The sequence below is a fragment of the Sylvia atricapilla genome, chromosome 5 (assembly GCF_009819655.1).
Source record: "Sylvia atricapilla isolate bSylAtr1 chromosome 5, bSylAtr1.pri, whole genome shotgun sequence".
In the NCBI taxonomy this organism is placed as follows: Eukaryota; Metazoa; Chordata; class Aves; order Passeriformes; family Sylviidae; genus Sylvia; species Sylvia atricapilla.
Genome location: NC_089144.1, coordinates 18,191,391 through 18,207,591, shown reverse-complemented (window position 1 = coordinate 18,207,591; position 16,201 = coordinate 18,191,391). Strand labels below are relative to the sequence as shown.

The 16,201-nt window shown below is 40.3% G+C and overlaps 1 protein-coding gene across 7 annotated transcripts in view; it reads left to right on the top strand.

Annotated features, from left to right (window-relative positions):
- CELF2 (CUGBP Elav-like family member 2) overlaps positions 1-16,201 on the top strand; it is a 375,554-nt gene that overhangs the window by 233,949 nt on the left and 125,404 nt on the right. For all 7 annotated transcript variants that reach the window (XM_066318826.1, XM_066318824.1, XM_066318822.1 and 4 more), the window contains one exon: positions 10,470-10,666. In XM_066318826.1, the coding sequence (XP_066174923.1) occupies positions 10,470-10,666 (197 nt within the window). The remainder of the gene's footprint in view (positions 1-10,469; positions 10,667-16,201) is intronic.

Genomic DNA, 16,201 nt, shown 5'->3' with positions numbered 1-16,201 from the left:
TGAAACAGATCCTTCCAGCCCTGTGCTGTAAGGGAACAGGAGTCACACCATGCAGGAGTGTGTGTGCGTGTGTCAGCAAAGCACCTTTTCAGGGCCTGGTAGCTGAGTGCAAAACATTTCAAGAGGAATCGGGAAATTAAATTTTGAATCTGCATCTCTTCTGTTTGTTAGGGGTTCATCCTTTCACATTAGATGCAATGTTCCATTGTATGTCTTGTACCATCTATGCACACAATTTCCTTTTAATTTTTAAATATTGTCTTTCCCTGTTGTTGGGAATTTTTTTCTCTCTTTTTCTGGACAGGTTATACATATGCTAATAGAAATATGCCTATTATTTGAAGCATAGTTCTGCTTGTCAATGAAGCTTCATTAACACCGTTATCACTGCCTGACATTTATCTTATAATTTTCCAGAGTTGACTGTTACATCTCCATGGAAACCCAAATTGCAATTGAAACAAGTGAGATAATAAAGGCATCCACAGAGGATTGACAGTATGCAAGCCCACAGTGTTTGCAGGCTACATTTGTTTATAGTTCCTTAGATAAATCCCTTGCAGTGGAGATTTTTATTACCTGTCTCCTATCTTTCCATGACTACTGCTTATTGCAAGGTTTAGAGCAACGCTTTTTTTATTTTGCTTTTTAATTAGAGCAATAAATTTTATTGGACTCAGCAAGGGGAGGCATTGAAGATGTAAATTCTAAAATGATTTTTCTGGAATGAAATATGAAGATTTTTATATATGAATTTGGCACTGTGTAGACTAAGGCATTCTTATGTTGATTTGGTGGAGGTTTTTTTTAGGAGACAAAACTTAGGATCATGGACTCTTTTGATTTGCTGACACTTTCAGTATGCAAGAAGGGTCTCTTTCTTTCTGTACCTAAGGACTTGAGCTCTCTTAAGTTCGTGACTCTAAATCAATTTAGATGATGCCTCAAAGCAAAGAGTCATGAAACTGGAGTGGGTCCAGAGTGAATTAATCTGAAATTAATTTGATTTTGAAAGGCTCCATCTGGCTGTGTTTGGAAAAGGCATTTAGACAGATATATAAACAAATGATCATCTGTATTCTATATGCCAGATGTGGTGTCAAAAAAATGAAGAAATGGTTTAAAAAAGGAATCGGCTGAGGGGGATTTTGCTGTAATGATGCTCAACTTGTTGAAATCACAATTGCATCACACTTTGGACAATGATCTTTTCTTATATTCAGATTTGTAGAAGGGGAGAGCATGGCTGAGCTTGATAGGGTTTTTTGTTTTAAGTAAGAAAATTGAATGTCACAGCTTCCTCTAATGGTCTATTTGAGATCTAACCAAAACCGGCTAAAGAAAATTGGCTGCACCCTTAAAATGAGCAGGGCTGTGATCTTCCATTCCCTTTATAAGGAAGCTATTTAGGTAAAACAGCCATGTCAAGAATGAGCTCTTGGCCTTCTTCTCTTTGGACATGGCTTTTGTGCACATGAAAATGATTCTCTGCACTTTCTGGAGTTCAGCTGGGACCAAGCCTGAGCATGTGTGTACGTACACATGTGGGTGCCAGTTTTGAAAAACACTGGACTGTAAATTACTTCTTTAAATAATCGGTTGATTTTAGCACACAGAAATAGCTGCATTTCAAAACAAATATTTGAAAAGCATCTTTCCCATGCCCTCCATCTCAACTGTAGGACAGACTTTGCAATAAACTACATAAGACCTTGCTAACCTCATAAAAACTTGCAGGTAATTGCCAGTGTGGCTACAGAACTTGCTGAAATAGACAAGTCAGTAATTATCAAGTAAAAGAAAATATATTTTGAAGCCTTTATTGCTGTCTTAGAAGTTTTTTTCGAGGGCAAAGGAAGAAGGGAATTGAGTAACAACTTTGTCAATTTGGAGCAGTAAGTGTTTGGAATGGGGAGAGAGAGAGACTGAGGTTGTTGACAAGAAAACAGATGGTCCTACGTGTCCCGAATTTTAAAAACCTGCTACTATTCTAATTCAGTTGTTGACATGTCACAAATACATAAGCATTTGGGTGTAATCAAATACCATTGTCCTTTTTTAAAAAAATAATACCGATAAATGTTTCCTGCAACACAGAAAGAAGTGTGCTTCATTGCAAATGTGTGTAATCAGCAAGGCAAGTTATTAATAATCCCCACCATTAATACTGAGCAGTCAGCTAGTCCAGGTTCAACTTCATGTGAAAAGGTGCATCAATCTGTGCTCCAAAATTATAATGTAACTGTTCAGGCACACAAACTCTCTCTCATGTTACTGTCCAGCTTACAGTGATGCAGAGAAAAAAAAGCCCTTTTCAACTAGAGTCCCTTTTAAATAGAGCACAGATCTTAACGTCCCAAAGACATTACTAGCAAAAAAGTTGTTAAGGAGCACAACAAAAGTGGAGCAGTAAGTTGCAGTAGTTCCCATAACAGAGGTTGGTTTAGATACAGAAATACTATAAATTAGAAGCTTTTGTTTTGGCTTACATCCTAGGTTAAAGAGATTTGCAGGTGCCCATCTGGAAGTTGGTCAACAGAAAACAGATATTTAAAAGTCATGACTTAATTTTTTTAACTTTTTATAGGGCATAGAACAAGGGTGAATTACCTTTAAGCTGGAAGAGGGCAGGTTAGTCAGGTATAAGGAATGAATCCTTTATTGTGAGGGTGTTAAGGCACTGGCACAGGTTGCCCAGTGAGGCTGTGTCTGCCCCATCCCTGAAGGTGTTCAAGACAAGGATGGGCTTAGAGCAACCTGGTCTAGTTAAAGGCTCCCCTGCTCATGGCAGGGGAGTTGGAATGGATAGTCTTTAAAGTCCCTTCCAAACCATTCTGTGATTCTCCATCTTAACTCTCAGGGGATTTTTCTTAGAAATGCACCTACCTTACAGCTGATGTAGACAGTCCCAATCTTGTTTAAGCATTTAATTTAGAGGAAAAATTCTGCCCAGAAAGCAAAACTGAATTATTGGGTGGTTGCCTAAGCCAAGCTTTATGTTGCAGAACATGATTGTTTAGCAGACCTCATCAAACCTTGAACTAATTATATCCCAAAGCCTACAGCAGCCTGGAAGAGCAAGGGTTGGAGCTTACATAGCCTCTTAGTTTATATCTTCAAGTACTTATTTTCAGTCATTCTTATCATGTATCCCAGAAAATTGTGATTCTCGTCTCTACTTGAATAAGAGGGGAAATGAATTCAAAGCAGTTGTGGAGGGGTGGCTTTGACTTTCTTCAGCCATTGAAGGGCAGGCATCTGTCACTGGCTGTTGAGCTTCTAGTTTTAGTTGAGTGAAATCTATAGGTCACTGTAGGCAAATCTTTAAAGATACTGAAAATAGGCCACTGTAAGTTTGATCAGCATAAACAAAAATATGCTGCCCAGTTCAGACTTGCATAGATGGTGTGTTTAATTGTTTACTTCTGCTATTAGATGAACCAGCAGTGATATTGAATTGATTTCCAAGTAGAAGGCTCTAAAAAAAACCTAAGCTTCTTTCCCTCCTTTCTCTTCTGCACTCACTCGCTCTTGTTGACATGTATTTTAACTTGTATGAGTTGCTCCACTCACAGCACAGGCACATCATTAAGCACTACTGCATGTTCTAAAAAATAATTTGCTTAATAAAAAAAATTCTTAAAGGCCCATACAGCAGCAGTAAGAGTTGAGATCTTCTGAAACATGTAGGACTTTTTTTTTTTTTTTAAGATGCATTTGCATATAGGGGTTTTTGTTTTTTTTTTTTTTTTTTGACGGTATGATGTAGCAGATGTAAAAAGCTTTTGCAAAGTTAGTTACTTGACTCTATGGTTCCAGGAAGCATTACCATCAGCACAACGTTAGAATAACATCTTTTGGTAGGTTTAACAATGTACACAAGGGGTTTCCAGGGTTTAAGTTGAAACCCCTGCCATAAATCAAACTGGTTTGTAATAGAAGTGGTGCAGGAATGCAGAGGCTGAACACCTGAAGAGTCACCCCCCTCTGGAGGTGAATATTTAACTGTAGAGAGCAGAACTCTGATTTTGGGAAAGTGAGAAGCACAAAGGAGTGTATGTGCTCCAATGTGCACCTCCAGCTGAAAAGGAAACTGCATTTTAATGCAGCTCTTACTAAGATTTCCTTTTGTATCCTTGATTTCTTTCTGTGATGCTGGTGAGGAATCTACATCGATACCTCTAAGAAATAACATGTTTTATCTCAGGTGGACTCAGCTCTGTTCTGATGTTTCTCTAGTCTGTATTTTGTTTGGTACTTTTTCCAATTCATGTTGCCCTTAGTATCATGCAGTCTGACCCATCTGCTTGAAAGGCAACTTCCCTCTTCTGCTCCTTCTCCCAGCCCCAATTTATCACCCATCAAAACATTTTCAAGATAGAATTTTTTTCCTCTGCATATTTTCAATTATTTTATTCTCTGGGATAAAATCCCTTCTTACCTTACCTAAAATTTGCAACTGAGTTGTTAAAGTGATTACATGTGCTAAATTTGGAATTAATCAGAAAACAAGTGTTCCCTATACTAACAGTGGTTTGCTATGATTTGTATGATCTGCTACATGGAGAGAGTTAGCAAAACTGAGCTACAAAAAAATCTCTGATTTCACCGGAAGAATGACTGTGGCTTTTAAATTATCAGGGCAGTAAAAAGTAACTCACTGTCTTAATAAAAATTACACTTTTAGAGATCATTTCTGCCAGTGTGGAGGCAACACAATGAAAAACATCTTTGCATTTACCACTGAGTGCTTACACAAGCACTTGAGTTTTATTAGCTACTAAGAAGAATGAAATCTGAGCATTGTATGTCAGGTATTAAAAGCCATCAGGATTTTTGTGTAATTCCTGTGTGTGTGAGAGTGCAAGTGCGATTGCTCTCTGCTGGGTGGATGAAGAATTGCTCATCTCTTTGTTAAAGTCTTTATGGGGCTGTAAGATGGATTGCAAGTCTTACAGCTGCTCAGTTGTTAGCCCTGCTGATGGGTGCAGGGAAGCCTGGAGATAATTATTTTGTAGACTTTACTGCCTATGTAGGACTGAACATCCTACCATACGAGTTCTTTTTTCATTGGGCATGATGTCAGAGTCATTTAGCAATTGCTGTTTAGGATATGCGTTACTTAATAATAATTATAAGTGTTATTAGAGTCTAATAGTTCTGCCAAAAACTACAACACACTGCAGCAGAAGCAGTTAATGATTTTTGAAACATCATCTTTCCTTTGAGCTGCTTCTGAGCGAGTGTGCTGCAAAAAAGCTGATGGGCCAGAAAGCATCTGAAGATGACTTTTCCCCCCAAAAACACAGAGACTTGATCATTTACAGCTTAAAAACGTTGCACAGCTTCTTTTTCTGTTTGTCAGAGGTTCTGGCCCTTATTTTGCTGGCCAAAATCCAATGTAGGTAATTACCTTCTGTGTCTATAAATTGCAGCCCCCTGCAGTTTTCAATTGGGTACGGTATTGTTCTACCCTTCCTGGCTGAAATTGTTGTGCGATAATGCTCCATGTCATTAAACAGCTGCCGTCTGTCACCTTACGATGAAGTCATTCCTCTCCAAACAATGAGTTTATAAAGCCCTTTTGGGTCCTTCCAGATAAAATCTGCTCGTAAACCAGCAATTATGATCTTTGGAGTACAGTAAGGTGATGCTTGGCTGTCTCTCTTGACAGCAGTCAGGAGCCTTCAAACGGGTGTTGTCCCTTTTGTCAGTTTGTGTGATGTCCTGGCAGTGATGCCACAGCTCAGATGTAAATGCTTTATTACTGTAAAACCTTGGTGCCTGTAAATGCTTCTGCACTGGGTTGGATTTAGTTGTCATTACACTTGGAACTCGTTTGTTATCATGTTCTAGTTCTATTGGCTCTTAGAGGGAATTCAAATATACCATGGAACATGAAAAAGGCAAATCCCCAGCAAAATGGCAAAACCACAATAATAGGGTGAGAGTTGCAGTATGAATTAACCAAGAAAGAACAGTATGAAGGTTCTGGGTAGGGTTAAAAACAGATTTGACAAACAGGTTTCATGTAAGTCCGTTTGGTCCCCGTTAACAGCTGTTTTTCAGCACCTGACTTGACACTGGGATCATTAATGGAAATGAACGTGGATTAACGCCAAAGCTCTTAACAGTGATGAATTTAAGAGAGTCTGTTTTGATTCAGATGTTGTTTCTGAAGCCTACCTCTCTGTCCTGAGTGGGCAATTCACTTTTAGCAGTCGTGCAGTAATTAAAAATATGAATGGGAGAGACCAAGAGGGCATCTACTGGGTTTTTCTGGTGCTCCTGCTGAAGCAGCAGGGATATTAAAACAATCTCTAGCTCCTCAAGAGTGGCCCTGTCAGCTTGCTGAAATGATGGAATGGTAGTTAGGTTATTAGAAGAAAAATTGGCACAAATTGAGAGAGAGGATGCTCTGGCAGCAACCACAAGCAGCCAGCGACTCAGTGTCTTAATCTCTGCCCTTAGGCTGCTCTCTGTGATACAGATGACACCTTGTCAGTGAAGATGATGTGCTGGGTCACCCCTGAGTCCAATGGCTAAATTGGCCATAGAGGGAAGGATTGCTACAGCATAGAGCCAGCAAGCCACATAATCTAATTTTTTTTTCTTTCCTTCCTTTTTTTTTTTTTTTTTTTTTGTTTTGGGTTTTTTTTGGGTTTTTTTGGTTTTTTTGGTTTTTGTTTTTTGGTGGTTTTTTTGTTTGTTTTTTGTTTTTTGGGTTTTTTTGTTTGTTTCTTTTTAATATATGTCATCGTTTGGATACTGACAGCAAGTGCCAGGGGATCCCATTCTCATTAATGTCCCCTAGACACAGCTATCTCTGTACACTAGTACTTTCAAGGAAGTCCTAAGCTTTGACAAGGATTACTTTGCTTCCTTCTAAACAGTTTTACATGTAGTTTCTCTTTTGTCTTATTACTTCTTGGATAGAGGAGAAGGGGAGAGGGGGGAAGGAAGAAGCCACTTCCTCTGAGAACCACTGTGTTGACAAAGAGAAATTAGTAAAAATCCAACAGCTGTTATCAGCCAAGAGGTCTTAGTGCAGAGCAGTAATGTCCATTGGGTGAAGATGAAAGCTGGGAGCAGATAAGGGAATTCATCTTTGGAAGACATCATTTGCAAAGGATCAAGCATATTTGGCTGGATTTTGGACCCCACAAGCTCTGTGACAACTGAACTATCAGGCAGGTGTTGTGTATAATTTTGTTCCTCAGTGGAGCCTTCAAGTGCACTGCAGGGATCAGATCCATAGAATCTATAAAATAGGTGGGTTTTCCCCATTGTTATCTCTCTGCTGATTTTTCACTTGTTCATTTTGTCCGCAGTGGCTCTAGTCCTGCACCCTGCCGAAGCTGGGTGAGGATACTGCAAGTGTCATTGATGCAATAGTGTTCATGAGCTCCTCAAAATCCCAACAGTGACACTTGGATTCCCCCTCTGAGCTGTCTGAGAGCCTTGGTTTGCACTGAAATCAACAAAGTGCAGTTTAGGAAGGAGCCCAGCGATGTTTGTAGAAATGAGTGCCCTCTCTGTGGCCTGAACTTGTCTGTCAAACCACCAAAACGTTGGCAGCTCACTCAAGTCCCTGCCTTGTGGTAGAAAAGTATTTTAAAGAAAAGCCTAAATTATGCTTGGTTTTTTCCTTAACTCTGCAGGCGTTAGTGGATTGACAGAGCTGTCAATGGATGGCGGAATTTAGTTTGGAGAAATTTTAATGACTTACTCAAGTTAATGCAGGCAGTGAGTGCTAAAACCTGTCCCCTGGAGCTTTGCTTCATAGTGTATGGTACCTATGCCTTGAGTCAGAGCTTTTAACCATCTTCAGCCAATAAAACATTTAAAGTATATGATAAATGTAATTCAACTTCAGCCCCAGCAAAATAAAGGGCTTAAACCTTTTGTGCAATTAGAAGAGAGACTGGCCTGATCCTAAACCTTTAGTTCAAAGCAACAACTTGATGCTAATAGGACCATTAACCTGAGAAAACGGGTATTAGTGTTTGGCTTTGCGGTTTCTGAAAAAATTGGCTGATTAGCAATGGAAATTGTGGGGCTCTTGGTGGTAAAGGTGGTTTTGGTAAAGGAAAAAGCAAAGGAATAAACTTGTTATTCTTTATTAAACATGACCCTAGCTGTAATTTTGGGCTGAAGTAGCAATTGTGTATGGATTTCTTAAAGAAGGGATCCAACAGAGAGAACAGATGAAGGGCATAATTTAAAACTGAACTGAATACAAACAACACGGAGAATAAATGAAGTGAAAAGTCAAGCCAATTTATGAAAGAAAATAGTTGACCAAGCCCAGGGCAGAGCTGGGAGCTTAACTAAACTTCTGCCTTTTCTTTTAAAATAACATATAAACGTTTTCCCCAGTTATTTTAAGCTATGGGTCAGGGATTTTTCAACCTCCCTACTAGGGAGGTTGTTTGACAGGTTGCGTTTTACGTAGAGGAATAGGAATTGAAAAGAAATAATGGAGTGATTTTCAAGAGGTTTTAGTGTCACATAGGTGCCTACTGCTCCATGAAAGTCTTGAGAGTTGTTCCCGGGAAGTATCACTCAAGTGAGTCAGTCATGTTTTTTGTTTCTTGGCTATTTTAAGGGGGTAGTTGTTTAGATGGTTGGTTTGATTTGACTTAAATGTTGTCTTTGTATGGAAATGCAGTTTCTAAGGCCTGGAGAAGTCACAATTTCTGATTCTGTGATTCTGCAGGTGAACTTATGACCTGTAGAATTTACTCAAAATGAAGATATTTGTGCATAAAATGTAATGTAAAAGTTTGAACCAAATCTTAGAGTCTCTTACTCAGGCAAGATTCCCACTAGAATATTTAGGAATTTTAGCCATTTATGAGTGTGAAAAATGCTGTTGTCTGCTGATCCATGTTGAAAGCACTTCACAAGGGATGATCAAACTTCTTGCTGGTGGTGTAAAATGTGCTTTTAATATAACTTTCTCCTTCCTGCCTGTAAGAAGGGAAAGTGCTAAAGTTAATATGGGCATATTAATGTGAATTATGCTTTCAAGTAGATGAAACACATGAAACTAAATAATTTGTCTTCACACAGGTTATAGCTGTGAGACAGGGGAATTGCACAGGGTTGTTTTCTTCTCACCACTCTTAGATTATTTTTTTCTACATGTAAAATATGATTTTCATCTGGTTCTGCAGATTCAGAGCTCTTCCAAGTCCTCCGGTGGGCATTCACTCCTGAACAATCATCAAACAGAGAAATTCTAATTAAAGCCAAGTTTTTTGAAAGTGGCAGGTGGCTCTGAAATGCCTGAATTCTGCCGTGATCAGCTTCTGACATTGCTGCATACAGGCCATTTGCCCCCTCTCCCTGGTGGAAAGATGGGGGGATGCTTGAAAATTCATGCATCATTAGTGTTCTTTCTTGAAACTGGAACATCCAAAAATCATCAGCACTTTTGGAATTCCTAGCCAAGTAATTAGTTGAAACTACTGTCCTTAATTATCAATAATGCAAGGAGGAGGAGGGGGGAAGGAGTGATGTATTTTTACTTTTGTTGAATTTTTAAAATGATTTATTTTCTGTGCAAGAGTACGAATCCTCCTTAACCGTGATCTATCATTTGTCTCCCAGATCAGATTATTTTTTGTTCCAAAGTTCTTTTTGCCTGCAAAAGTGTGGTTGTTTTGAACTTGGATGTAGGATGTACATCTGGAGATCAGATAGGCTAAGAATTTCTCCTTTTGCAGGGAAAAAAAAACTTTCTGAAGCAGCATTTTCATTTCCACAATGAAGTAGACAGTTTTGCCGCTGCCATCTCTTTTTGAATTGTGGGGGGTTGTTTTTATGGCAGCAATAAACAACGTGCTTTAAACTGGGTCTCTCCAGACTGCTTTTCCTTTTTAAAGAGCGTAGGCAACTAATCGGCAGCAACCAGGCACATAGCTGGAGTGTTTTCCATTCTAGGCAATATCATACTAATTTGATGCACACATGGATGCTTCACACAATCTGCAGATTCATCGCTGGCATCTTGCATTAGTCATCTGACAGATTGCCAAGTGTTTCATACTCCTTTCATGTGACTTTATTACAAAACACACACACACATAGACACACGCACTGCCTTGTTTCTGCCAGTAGCCAGTTTAGTGAGAATTCACTGCAGTTCTGTTTACAGCAGCCATGGAGAGAAATCTGCACTTATTTGCCACTGTCTTCTACTTTAAAATGCAGAAGTTCCAGGTTGTGTTGTGCTGCTCTCATCTTATATAATGACATTAAGCAGCAGCCTGCAGAGAAAACCAGACTCAATGAAAAATGTAATAGCATTGTTTTTTGTTCGTAATACTTATGCTATTAATTAAATACTGATTTTTTTTTTCTGCTTTGTGCCAATTGACATCATCTTCTGCATCTAGTGTACATGAAAACTGCGTGGTCTCCTAACTTGTCTTCTCTGTTTAATCTCCTTTTCCACTTTCTAGTAACGGCACAGCTAACAAGATGAATGGAGCTTTGGATCATTCAGACCAACCAGACCCAGATGCCATTAAGATGTTTGTTGGACAAATTCCCCGTTCGTGGTCAGAAAAAGAATTAAAAGAACTTTTTGAGCCTTATGGAGCTGTCTACCAGATTAATGTTCTCCGAGACAGAAGTCAGAACCCTCCCCAAAGTAAAGGTACAGTAGTTATGCTCTCTTTGCTTTCAGTTTGCTTGTTTTCCCGGTGATCTTGCTTGCCTTCAGCATTTCCAAAGAGGTTTGCACCTGGGCTCTCTGTTTTGTAGTATGCTGTGTTGAGCTATGCAGCAGTCCTAAGAGGAGAGGACTCCTGAATCCTATCAGATATTGCCTTCCTCCTCTTCTGAAACTGAAGTTTAATTGTCTGTTATCTGGAAGCATGCATTCCACCTGTGCAAAAAATAGGAAAATATCAGTCTTCTTGTTTAAATTATCATTGCCAAAAATGTGGAAACCTGAGCAGTTGAATTCGCAGGATTAGCTCATGAAAAATATAATTTTCTATTTCCTTTCATTTCCTCTCTTTGCACCCCAGGTGGGAATTATTTTAAGGATACAAAGGGTAAAATGATAGTGGTGGGTTTTTGCCACATCATTGCTCCAGCAGCAATAAAAATTACAAATGGCCACCCTGCCCTTTTTCCAAAATCTGATTTTTTTTTCTGCAGTCATGCTAGAGGACTGGTTTTTGGCACTGCTATTGTTCTAAATGAAAAGGTTAGTTTTCCTTCTCGTGTTTTTCCTATACACATGTAAACTATTTGTCGCTAGCTACATTCCTTCCTTTCACTACATGTATCTGTGATTATTTAGGCATGTGAGAGTTTTGTGCATTATAGCAGTTTAAGTGTGACATGTATTTAAGTGTAAACTGAAAGTGAGAACTTTGTTTCACAGAGTGCTTTTTCTTGCCTACCTAGCTGTGTTTTCTTCATTCAGGTTTGGTACATGAGAGCGTTACTACAGTTAAAAAGAATTAACGTAGCTCAGAGGCAGAACTGGATGTGCATGTGTGTGCCTGGCTGTAAGGTTGTTAGACAGTTATTCCTTCTTACTGCACCCCTGCCACTGGCTCTAAAGGCCTTCAGAGCACACATGCTGTGGAGAATATCACAGAATGATTCTCTGGGCTTGCAGCAAAGTTAACAGAGCAGAACAGCCCTGGCTGGAGATGAGAGGTGGCTGCTGTTGTGGGAGGCACACAGCACAGCCTGGGGTGCTCCTGTGCTTTTGGGCAAAGCACTGCCAAGACTCAGCATACCTCCCTTGCCCTGGTACTGGGCACAGGATCCTCTCAGTGCCTTCTTTTTGCTGCCCAGTTTAAGCAGTCGGGTGCTTTGAGTGGTTCATTTTGGGTTGCTTGCATCTCTCACTTCTGGTTAAAGGACTTGGTGCATTGATGTCACAGCAGTGTCAGGGAGAGGGTCCAGCTTTCTGTACCTTCCTGCTAATCAAGTGTCTGTACTAGATCACTCTTTCCCTTTCCCCATACCTGGAAGTGTTCAAGGCTATGTTGTGTGAACCACCTGCTCTAGTGAAAAGTGTTCCTGTCCATGGCAAGAGGGCTGGAACTAGATGCTTTTTAAGGTCCCTTCCGACCCAAACAGTTCCATGACTCTGTGATTCAGAAGCAGAAGGTATTTCTGGTTGGAATGTTTCAGAGTAATTCTGCTTCCAGCCCCCTCCCCAGTTTCTCAAGATTGATGTATTGTAGCAGATACCCCCCTACTGTGTTAGCACAGAGCCCTCACCAAATGTCTTTTTCTTATAATGCTGGATAGGAGAACATTAAGAGGTCAAACAACTGGATTTTCTGCAGTCCAGGCTGCTATGGATGAGCAAACTCCTCCTTAGTTTAAACCACTGAAATGCTAAACTTTGAGGCTCGTCCATTTGGAAGGAGCTGATTCCTGGGTCCCAGCAATGCCTTCCCACTAAGCAGTAAATGAAGTGAGAATGATACTGTGGTCAGAAAGAAGAAACCCATTGATATCCATTTCTGGGAATCACTGTACCTGTCCATCAGGCAGCTGGAAGGCATAAGGATGAAGCATAGATCATGCAAATCATTATAGGCTAATTATTAATGTTTGTAGTCCCTATCTACAATATTCTTTTTGAAAGGTGGCTGGGTTTTGGGGATGATTTTTGCTTGGACTCTCTTCAGCCATGCAGAGATTATGCTTGTCACTTCAGGCATTATGTGTTAATTAACGAGTAAATGAAATTAATCCTGAAGACAGGCAGAATAACCTTCAGACTTACTTTTCTCTGGTACTAGCAGCAAGCTCCTCTGGTGGTCAGCTTTTCCCTCAGAAGCTTTGGAGGAGTGTATCTCCATGCTGGTTTTCTCCTTCCTTCTGGCTGAATCTGCCAGAAAGGTTGCTAGAAACCTCTTGAGTTTCTTGTGGATATCTGTTGACTAGGAATGATCTTTATTTTCTTAATCCAGTTGCAGAAAGGATTCTGTGGGAGAGATTATTAAGAGTGCTGGAAACAAACAAACTGAAAAATTGCCCTGAGAAACATCCTGCTGTCTTCTTTTCATCACAGTGCATGAGAAATACTTCACCTATACTATCTAGTTGCCATTTAGAAAAGAAACAGAGTTTTCCTTTTTTTTTTTTTTTTTTTTTTTTTTTTTTTTTTTTTTTTTTGAGATCATCAAATCATAGAATATCCTGAGCTGGAGGGGACCCACAAGGATCATGAAGTCCAACTCCTGGCTCTGTACAGGACAGCACCAAAAATCACATGTCTGAGGTGGATTGAAATTCCATGTTCTTCTTCTTTGTAAATACCCACATGAAACAACCATTTTTATTTAATTTGAGCTGGTTGGATTTGGGTTGTGCCAGGTGTTTTTCTGCCTGCTGACTCTTTTTATCACCTCCAGTTTTGTAGAACGGTCCATCAAGGGACCTTGTGGTTGGTTGAGGTAGAAAAAAGTCCGTTTTTCATTTCATTGCGTGGCTGGGACTGTGTGTCAGGTAGAACATTCACAGCCTGGTGTAACACAGAATTTTTTTTCTGCATATGCTGCAAGCCATGAGTTGCAATGACAAGGATGCAAGTTGGTGTTACTACACCACACGGGGGGGAGCAATTAGGTTTTGCTCTTTAAACAAAAGCATTTTGATTTTTGAAAGATTTCTCTCTTCTCAGACAAGGGCTGTGTATTTCTGTGAGCTTGGCCAAAGGGGCTCCTCTAATTTGGACCGAGTTTTTTCTCTGATGAACTGTTTATGAGGCTGCAATCTGAGTCTCTCCCAATTCTGTCAAAAATAACCATAGGCTGCTTCTCTCTCTTCTGCTGTTATTCAGACTGTCTTTCATACCCTCCAACGACAGACGGCCTAGTTCATGTCTTTCCTCCTCTTTTGTATTGCTTGCCAGCTCTGCAAAGCTGAGGCTGGAGGAAGACAGGTAGAAAGCCAAGTTTGCCTCACTCTGGAAAACCAGAGGAAAGCCATCTTAATTCCACAGATACATTGATGCTAATGCAAATGTTGAAGCTTGCTTTTATTAATTGGGACCTTCAGGAATGGCTGCATTCTAGGAAATTCCTCATCCTTCCCAGAGCTTGCATTTCCCTGCGTCTTTTGGATGTGTGAGAGAGCTCAGAAAAGTAATTTCGTTTTTATCTCCTCTTGTTTTGTAAGGCTTTATCCTCTTTCTGCAACAAGAGGAATCCAGGTATTAGGTAAATTAAATTAGTTAAATTAATTAGGTGTGGGTAAAATAAATACAAAAAAAAAAAAAAAAAGTCGGTTAGGAAATTCTGTACCATTGAAATAAAGGGCACTTTTGGCTTCTGGGGGCTAAAGGGATTCAAAGTCTGGACAGATCAGCCCTCTCTGTTCCCAGTCCGGGTTGCTCTCTTTATATAATTCTGGGTGGACAGATGACTTTTTTCCAGGGTAGCTGTTAAAAAGAGCTTCTCTAATACCTCAAATGAAGCAAGCTCTGTGTGAAGGCAGCATACACTGCCACCAAGATCTCTCTTCCTCCCCACTGTTTTCCTAAGCCGGAAAGATTTCCTTGGCTACTTTGGTTTTGCAGTCCAAGTGCTGAAGCAAGCAGATGGCACAGGGCTACTTTTGCCTTTTGAAATGCAGCAGAAGAGACTTGGGCCAGATCCACTATGTACTTTTGGCAGCTTGCCTCTGTTTCAATACCTGATAATTCTTGTAGGGATCAAGGTCCCCTAAACCCGCTTTGTGAGCCTGAATCTCTTTGTGCTGCCACAGGAATCACAACTGCAGAAAGCAGGGAGAGGCACCTGTATAACAACTGACTCCATGTTTGCTTGCAGCATTTTACAGACCCTTTATCAGATTAGAGGGAGGCTGCTGAGTGAACAAGGATGTGCTGTAGTTAAAGGCCAGTGTTTATTATTATCCTATTTAATATGGTAATTTAAGTCTACCGGGAAGTGAGCAGAGGAATCTGATAATGAGGTGTTCATGCTACGTACAGGAGAGACAAGGTGGGCAAGGAGGTTCGAGGTGTGTGTGCTTACATACAGAGAGAGAGATGCATATAGGAGACAGAAGTTACCTGGCTTGCTTTAGCACCATTTCAGCCTCAGTTTAGCCCCTCCAAAATAGTCTGGTGCAGGCAGGGGGGACAGTTCCTTTCCCATATGTCCAGCTCAGAGCGCCTGGTACAGTAGGAGAAAAGGGGATTTGGGCAGTCCTGCATGGCAGCAGAGCTGTGGCACTCACTTTGTCACAGGTGCCCATCCTGAGTGTCCTAACCTGCAGCAAAGACCAGCTGCTCCTTGTTCCTTGACTGCCCCTGTGACACCACACAGCCAATTGCACTCTCTGCTTCTTCAGGCAGTTTCAATACATTGTGTTTGGCAAAACTGTTTTAGATGCTCTTTAAAAGCTCCCTTCAGCCAGCACTCCAGGAGCCAGGGTTCCTCCACACTTCTTTTCTTGTTCTTTGTTTTGAATCCCCTCACAAGCCCACTGCTTAGCCTTTGAGATCAGATGAGTTACACCATTGAGCACATTTGCTGTTGACATGGCAGGATGAGTGACCACAGCCATTGTGCATGTGTGTGTTAGACTAAATTTTGGTGATGGTGGCTGACAGATATTTTGTTACTATGCAGAGTTGAAATCTTTTCCTGCACTGTATTAAAAAGTGCCTTGCATGATAATTTTAGCAGGTGCATTGTACACTATAAGAAGTTTTACACAACAAAGACTGGCAAAAACCAGATGTCATTAAATACAAGTACAGTGGGGAAAAAGAGTGAATGATAAAGTTGAGTTTTTAACTTGAAGTTTCTGACTGAAGAGTGTTTAAATTTAAACCTTAAGGAATGTTAAATCTATAATTTTAAATGGGTTGTAAATAGCATTATAGAATATATTCCAGATATGAGCTGATTTTTAGAAAAGGCAATTCTTACGTGACAAATCTGATGGAGTTTTTTGAGAAGTTTCTGTGAAAGTGGACAGGTGTGAAATCATCTATATAATCAAGCTGATTTCCCAGGGGCATTTCACAGAGTGTCACACAGGAGACTAATCCATGCAGTTGCTGGTGAAGCAGAGAAGGGCCCATTTCCAAACGGGGAAAGGAGCTGGGTAGATGATCGAGGGCAGATTAGAATGGGGAAAGGTTATGGGCCAGGGGAAGAGAGGGGATGATGATTGGAGAGCAACAGGGACTGTTATT